The following is a 9659-nucleotide window of genomic DNA, read 5'->3' as shown; positions in this document are numbered from 1 at the left end:
AGATTTGTGAACTGAAGTGGAGAGATGGGGTTTCATTAAGGTAGGCGTGTGTACGGTATCTTGTAATTAATGACAACATTCACCTTTTGTGTTTTAATTTGCTCATCAATACAGAAGATGTTTGCAAAGAAGTTTATCTTCAATGAAAGGTTACAATTTATAGACATGAATGTACTCAGGATATATGTCTGGTTTTTAATACAACTGTTCCAGCTCTTAATGATGTCGAATCAAGCCTTAATGATGAGCAGAATGTCCCACAGACAAAGGTCTTTAATCTCATCAAACACGGACCACATTAGATAACTCGTTATTTTGTGACCAAATCCCAATCCTTATTTTGGGGAATCATCCAATTGACTGGATCTGTTCTCATGCTGAAGCTGGGTGATAATCTGTTTAGGCTTACTGATTGGATAGATAATCTGTTTAGGCTTACTTTATTTAATCAGGAGTGTGGTATGCGCAGAGACAGTGAGACAGTGTACATATGAGCTGGTTCGTTCCCGTAATACCAAGCAGAGAGAGAGCTCAGTAAACGAAGAAAAATGAACACCTTTGTTTCTACTCATGCTACTTCAATTACTTTTCTTCTTCAATCTACTTTTTTTCCTCCTCAACAGTGAACAGATAAACAACATTTTGGCGATCCAGATGAAGCTAACCCGGACCCACGCCCACTCCTACGCCTGCTACCGAGACTGACCCCAAAAACCCCCTCCTCCACCTCCAGACTCACACGTGGGACCACACAGCGGCCTGTCTATGGCCGTGCTTGCTGTCACGGTGCTCTCTCTCCATCTCCTTCTCTCCGTCTCAGTGGCCCGGGGCTCCAGGCTCTGTCCCTCCCACTGCCTGTGCTACGAGGCCTCTGACCTGGTGGACTGTAAGGCCCGCGGCCTGTCCCAGGTGCCCCCCAGCGTCCCCCACGGCACCTGGCTGCTGGACCTGAGTGGGAACGAGCTGACGGAGCTACGCAGCCTCTCCTTCCCTGGCCTCTGGTCTCTGAGAGTCCTGCTACTGGCCAACAGCAGCATGCAGGCTCTCCAGCCCCAGGTAACCACTACATACCATACTACTACACTATATACTACACTATACTACATACTATACTACTACACTACATACTATACAACTACACTACATACTATACTACTACACTACATACTATACTACTACACTACATACCATACTACTACACTACATACTATACTACTACACTATATACTATACTACTATACTACATACTATACTACATACTATACTATACTACATACTATACTACACTACTACACTATATACTATACTACACTACATACCATACTACTACACTATATACTACACTATACTACATACCATACTACTACACTATATACTATACTACTACACTACATACTATACTACTACACTATATACTATACTATACTACACTACATACTATACTACATACTATACTATACTACATACTATACTACACTACTACACTATATACTATACTACACTATATACTATACTATACTACTACACTACATACTATACTACTACACTATATACTACACTATACTACATACCATACTACTACACTACATACTATACTACTACTACACTATACTACATACTATACTACTACACTACATACTATACTACTACTACACTATATACTACACTATACTACATACTATACTACTACACTACATACTATACTATACTACATACTATACAACTATACTACATACTACACTACACTACATACTATACTACTATACTACATACTATACTACTACACTATATACTACACTACATACTATACTACTACACTACATACTACACTACACTACATACTATACTACTACACTACATACTATACTACTACACTACATACTATACTACTACACTACATACTATACTACTACACTACATACCATACTACTACACTACATACTATACTACATACTATACTACTACACTACATACTACACTACACTACATACTATACTATACAACTATACTATATACTATACTACTACACTACATACTATACTACTACACTACATACTATACTACTACACTATATACTACACTACACTACATACTATACTACACTACATACTACACTACACTACATACTATACTACTACACTATATACTACACTACACTACATACTATACTATACTACATACTATACTACTACACTACATACTATACTATACTACATACTATACTATACTACATACTATACTATACTACATACTATACTACACTACATACTATACTACACTACATACTATACTATACTACACTACATACTACTACACTACATACTATACTACATACTATACTACACTACATACTATACTACTACACTACATACTATACTACATACTACACTACACTACATACTATACTACTACACTACATACTATACTATACTACACTACATACTACACTACATACTATACTACATACTATACAACTACACTACATACTATACAACTACACTACATACTATACAACTACACTACATACTATACTACTACACTACATACCATACTACACTACATACTATACTATACTACATACTATACTATACTACATACTATACTATACTACATACTATACTATACTACATACTATACTACTACACTACATACTACACTACACTACATACTATACTACACTACATACTATACTATACTACATACTATACTACACTACACTACATACTATACTATACTACATACTATACTACACTACTACACTACATACTATACTATACTACATACTATACAACTACACTACATACTATACAACTACACTACATACTATACAACTACACTACATACTATACTATACTACATACTATACTACTACACTACATACTACACTACACTACATACTATACTATACTACATACTATACTATACTACATACTATACTATACTACATACTATACTACTACACTACATACTACACTACACTACATACTATACTACACTACATACTATACTATACTACATACTATACTACACTACTACACTACATACTATACTATACTACACTACATACTATACTACTATACTACATACTATACTACTACACTACACTATACTACTACACTACATACTATACTATACTACACTACATACTACACTACATACTATACTATACTACATACTATACTATACTACATACTATACTACATACTATACTACTACACTACATACTACACTACACTACATACTATACTACACTACATACTATACTATACTACATACTATACTATACTACATACTATATACTACACTACATACTATACTACATACTATACTACATACTATATACTACACTACATACTATACTACATACTATACTACTACACTACATACTATACTATACTACATACTATACTACACTACATACTATACTATACTACATACTATACTATACTACATACTATATACTACACTACATACTATACTATACTACATACTATACTATACTACATACTATACTATACTACATACTATATACTACACTACATACTATACTATACTATATACTACACTACACTACATACTATACTACTACACTACATACTATACTATACTACATACTATACTATACTACATACTATACTACATACTATACTACATACTATACTATACTACTATACTACATACTATACTATACTACATACTATACTACTACACTACATACTATACTACATACTATACTATACTACATACTATACTATACTACATACTATACTACTACACTACATACTATACTACACTACATACTATACTACACTACATACTATACTACACTACATACTATACTACTACACTACATACTATACTATACTACATACTATACTACTACACTACATACTATACTACACTACATACTATACTACACTACATACTATACTACTACACTACATACTATACTACACTACATACTATACTACACTACATACTATACTATACTACATACTATACTACATACTATACTACTACACTACATACTATACTACACTATACTACATACTATACTACACTACATACTACACTACTATACTACACTACATACTATACTACTATACTATACTACATACTACACTACATACTATACTACATACTATACTACATACTACACTACATACTACACTACATACTACACTACATACTATACTACTACACTACATACTACACTACACTACATACTATACTACATACTATACTACACTACTACACTACATACTACACTACACTACATACTATACTACATACTATACTACACTACTACACTACATACTACACTACACTACATACTATACTACACTACATACTACACTACATACTATACTACTACATTACACTACATACTATACTATACTACACTAGCGCTTTTCCCGAAGCTCAAAGACACTGACAATATGGGAGAAAACACAGAAACAACAAGCAACAGATAACATGGGCACATAGAACAGGGAGTTAGCGAACAGGGAGGGGGCAGGGGAGGGACAGGGGAGATGGTTAGGGTTGGGGAGGCTATATGCATGTCAGGGGGGGGGGGGGGGAGGGTGGCAGGGTTAGGGGAGATGGCTAAGGGTAGGGGAGGCTGTAAGCATAGGAGAACAGGTAGGTTTTGAAGTAGGATTTAAAAGTGAGGAGTGAGGGTGAGTCTCGGAGTGGTTGAGGGAGAGAGTTCCACTGTTCCGGTGTGCAGCTCGTGAAAAGGCACAGTGACCGAAGCCTTTGAGTTTTGAGGGTGGGACAGTGAGGGGAACAATAGATGAGGATCGGAGGGTACAGGTAGGGCGGTGGGGGAGAAGGAGGTCAGTCAGGTAAGGGGGGGCCAGTATGGAGGGCTTTGTATGTGAGGATGAGCACTTTGAATTGGATATGTTCTTTGATGGTCTTTGATACTATACTACACTACATACTATACTACACTACTACACTACATACTATACTACTACACTACATACTACACTACACTACATACTATACTACACTACATACTATACTACTACACTACATACTACACTACACTACATACTATACTATACTACATACTATACTACTACACTACATACTATACTATACTACATACTATACTACACTACATACTATACTACACTACATACTATACTATACTACATACTATACTACACTACATACTATACTACACTACATACTATACTATACTACATACTATACTACACTACATACTATACTACACTACATACTATACTATACTACATACTATACTACACTACATACTATACAACTACACTACATACTATACTACTACACTACATACTACACTACACTACATACTACACTACACTACATACTATACTACACTACATACTATACTATACAACTACACTACTACACTACATTCTACACTACACTACATACTACACTACTACACTACATACTATACTACACTACTACATACTAGTCACACAGTGTACTAGTCAGATAGTGTACTAGTCACACAGAATACTAGTTACATAGTGTACTAGTCACATGTTCATGTCACTGTTCATGTCACATAGGGGCGGCAGGTAGCCTAGGGTTTAGAGAGGCCAGCTAGCAATTTGAAAGTCTCTGGTTCGATCCCCGCCTCAGGAGAGTGCTGGTGCCTGGAGGGTTGCTGGCATCATATCGAAGGTGCCTACTACTGCCGTTGTGCCCTTGAGCAAGGCGCTTAAACCCTAATTGCTCCAGGGGCGCTGACTATGGCTGACGCTGTGCCTAGAGCAAAAAACAAATTTCGTTGTACTCTGGGCAATGACAAAGGTGGAGTGGTAATTGTCTGCCTTTTCTTTTTCTTTTTCTTATTTATTTAATCTGTTGAAATGCATCATCCAGTTCCATGTTTAGTAGTATGTTGCACTATTGCCTTACTCTCCTTGCATACATGTTATTTTGCGAGGGCTTATCTCATGATAAGTTTACTTATCAAGTCAGTGTCCGCCCTGAGATTGGGAGGTCGTGAGTTCGATCCCCGGCCGAGTCCGACTATAAAAATGGTACTCGATGCCTCCCTCCTTGGCCCTCAGCATTAAGGGTTGGATTGGGGGTAAGACCCTGCCAGCGTCATGTCCAGGGGGTTGTACCTGTACATCAAGCTGCCTCACGCTACGGAAACAGGAGATAGGCTCCTGCCCTAAGGGTTAGGCTTGAGAACCATCGGTTCTACTACTTATAGTAGGCTAATACCCTCTTGTTCCTCAGGCTCTGTCCTCCCTGTCGTTTCTGGAGAGGTTGGACCTGAGCCACAACCAGCTGCGGCGGCTCCCCCCGGACCTCTCCCAGAGCCTGCCCTCCCTCCTGGAGCTGCGTCTGGGTCACAACCTGCTGGGCCACCTGGCCGCCGGGCCCAGCCTGGAGCGCTTCGAGAACCTGAGGAAACTGGACCTCAGCCACAACCGCCTCTGGGCCGTGGACCCGGGGGTCTTCCGGGGCCTGTTCCACCTGCGCCACCTGGACCTGCGGGGGAACCGGCTGAGCGCCCTGAGGGAGGGGCTGCTGACCAGGCAACAGAACCTGGAGGTCCTCCTCCTGAGCCACAACAACATCTCCCAGGTCGACACAGAGGCGCTCTCCCCTTTACGCAGGCTCACCCTGCTGGGGCTGGAGGGGAACCGGCTGGCGCGCGTCAAGTTCAAGGTGTTCCTGAACCTGCGCACAGCCGCCGGGGGAGGCAGCACTCACCTGCAGCTGTCACTCAACCCCTGGGCCTGCGACTGCGAGCTGCACCGCTTCTTCGGCAAGATCCTCCGGGTGAGACATCTGCACGTGGACGACTACGGGAACATCACCTGCCACGAGCCCCCCAGGCTGTCGGGGGTCTCCCTGGCGCAGGTGGACGCTCAGCTGTGCCTGGTGGAGACGGCCACCATGCTTGTCATCACCGTGACCGTCATGGCCACCATCGTCATGGCCACCGTCATGGCCCAGCGCAACCGGAAGACGAACCAATGGGAGAAGAGCAGGGACGAGGCGGAGTCACAGGAGAACTCAGCAAAATGATTGTTCTTTTTGTTCTTTTTTTGTGGTGAGGTATACAAGGTGTTTGCTTGGGGGGGGGGGGGGGGCAGACAGGGTTGGGCGTGGAGAGCTTTAAAAATAACTCTGTTATGGGGAGAACCTGGTTTAATAATTGATATGTATTCTCACTCACTTCAACCACGTCAGGGCCGACCAACCAGAACACACCCTACTTGATCTCCCGCTCTTAAGACGTCCTGTCTTGGCACTCAGTGGCTGTGTTCCAAAATGCTCCTCTTGCCTCCTCTACCTTGTTGATATACGCTCTGGATAGAGTGTCGAGAAACCGTTTTGGAACACAGCCACTTTCATGCAAAATAGACGTCTGACCCCCCCCCTCCCCTTTGTTCTGTTCTTGTTCCCTCTGCTTATATCAGTTGCAGTTGTGGCTATCCTACTGGGGAAATTAGAGACACGCATACAGAGTGGAGCCCAAATTGGGCCACGGATCGTTAGCTACCACCTGTGTAGCTTCTTTTTAAAGGTGAAAGAGGTCTGTTTACGGTGTGTCATTGGAAACCAGTCTCCACTGTGACCAAATTGAACGTGTGGGAGCCCTACTCCTGTTTTTAGAGGAGTCTGATAATGGTGTGAAGTTTCAGACGCTATTTCTGACCAGCTACATTCACCACATAACTGTTTGATGAACCCTCGACTGAACTGGAGCCTACTGCATAATTGATTCAATATCTTCTGTGTTATTGATTTGATCATTTGTGCATGATTAAATAAATCATTTAAAACAAGTATGTCTCCTATGTCTACTGTACATACACTGCATCACTGAAATGATGGGTTAAATAAATGAGAGAGAGAGAGAGAGAGAGAGAGAGAGAGAGAGAGAGAGAGAGAGAGAGAGAGAGAGAGAGAGAGAGAGAGAGAGAGAGAGAGAGAGAGAGAGAGAGAGAGAGAGAGAGAGAGAGAGAGAGAGAGAGAGAGAGAGAGAGAGAGAGAGAGAGAGAGAGAGAGAGAGAGAGACATGCGAACATGGTTTGATTTGATGGTTTGATTTGTCCACCAGCTGTCTATCTACTACCTCTCATCTGCCAGCAGCTGTGTGCAGGGCAGACAAGTGTGACCAGGGGGGTATTCCAACAACGTCGCTAAAGGAAAATCCAGGCTTATATAGACAAACGTGACCAGATTTACCAATGCAGATCAGAATCGCTTTTATTAGATCCCAATGTACAAGTACACAAGAGTCAAACCATTTGGCTTTGGTTCCTCATCATTGGCATTGCAGCATCAGGATACAAAATCACAATAATAAAGTGAAGTAAAATAAGTAATACTAAACTAATAAAGTGATGGCATTACAGTGGCTTCAGTAGTGCATGACAGTCTCAATAGAAAAGCTAGCTTGTTTAATCCCACTACATTGATACATTGTTGTCAATTTATTTTATTAGGATAAAACCCCTTGAGATGAGCCATCTCGTTTTCGAGGGGGTCCTAAGTTACAACACATAAAGCATAATACATCATAATACAATAATGATGTATAATACAATACAATACAGATATAATAATACATATTGCATAATATATAATCATTACATATTACATAACAGGATAAACAATAAAAGACACACACACGACAAAACACCGACAAACAGGAGACAAACAACAACACACATTGCCAGTTGAAAACATTGAGAACATCACAACCATAACACGACCAAAATGAATAACAGAACAAGGGAAGGCGGATCTACATACAACAATATACATACTACACTTTACAATAAAATTAAATAGGTATACATGTAAGTGGTGACAACTTCAAAGGAAACACGAACAATCAGTCAAAAGGTAAGAAGACAGTGCATGCTTAAAACTAACAAAAGATGTGATGGATCTGATGTGAACCGGTAAATTATTCCAATCAGCTGGAGCTTTGAAGTTAAATGCTCGTTTACCAACTGATTTTGTAAGGTAGGGTGTGGTGAAATTAAACTGAGATGAATGCCTAGAATGATGGATAGCTGTAAAAGGAACCAGATACTGTTGTAAATAGGGGGGATGGTTTAGATGAATGCATTTAAATATAAATTGAAGCCAGTGCATCTGTCTTCTTACATAAGGAGATGGAAATTTGAGTGACTGATACATGTTGCAATGATGAGTGAGAAAAGGACAAATCTGCAGATTCTGTTATAGGCTGTGTTAAGCGGGACAAGATCCGTTTTAGCTGCGGTTTGATAAACAACATCACAATAATCAATTAGTGGAAAAATGACGGTGAATGAAGTTTTTTGCGAACATTGGGTGGGAAACAATTGCGTGATTGATATAGGGTATTGATTCCAAAATGTACTTTTCGCAAGGTATAGTCAATGTGTGATTTGAATGAAAGATTGGAATCAAGCCATACACCGAGATATTTAATATTGTCAACTTTATGTAGAGTAGTGCCATCATTACAGGATATTACACAAGAACCGGGTGTAGATTTGAGTTTCTGTCTAGTTCCAAAGATCATAGTCTAAGATTTATTGAGTAGTAATGTTTTATGTAAGAGCCAGTCTTGTAGGATGTTGAAGTCAGACTGAAGAGAAGTTTGAATTTGTAGTATGTCCGGTTTAGATGTG

The 9659-nt window shown here is 39.6% G+C and overlaps 1 protein-coding gene across 1 annotated transcript; it reads left to right on the top strand.

The window, feature by feature from the left end:
• Nucleotides 1-461: 461 nt before the first annotated feature.
• LOC308168061 (uncharacterized protein) lies at nucleotides 462-7050 on the top strand (the record flags this gene model as incomplete). The annotated part of the gene is made up of 3 exons (XM_080542537.1): nucleotides 462-474; nucleotides 821-1056; nucleotides 6253-7050. The coding sequence occupies 3 exons, from the start codon at nucleotides 462-464 to the stop codon at nucleotides 7048-7050; spliced, it is 1047 nt and encodes a 348-aa protein (XP_080398663.1).
• Between the last annotated feature and the right edge of the window lie 2609 nt (nucleotides 7051-9659).

This window comes from Nansenia antarctica (genome assembly GCF_963989245.1).
Source record: "Nansenia antarctica genome assembly, chromosome: 11".
NCBI lineage: Eukaryota > Metazoa > Chordata > Actinopteri > Argentiniformes > Microstomatidae > Nansenia > Nansenia antarctica.
The sequence above is the reverse complement of the archived record's forward strand: the minus strand, read 5'-3'. Positions and strand labels throughout refer to the sequence as shown.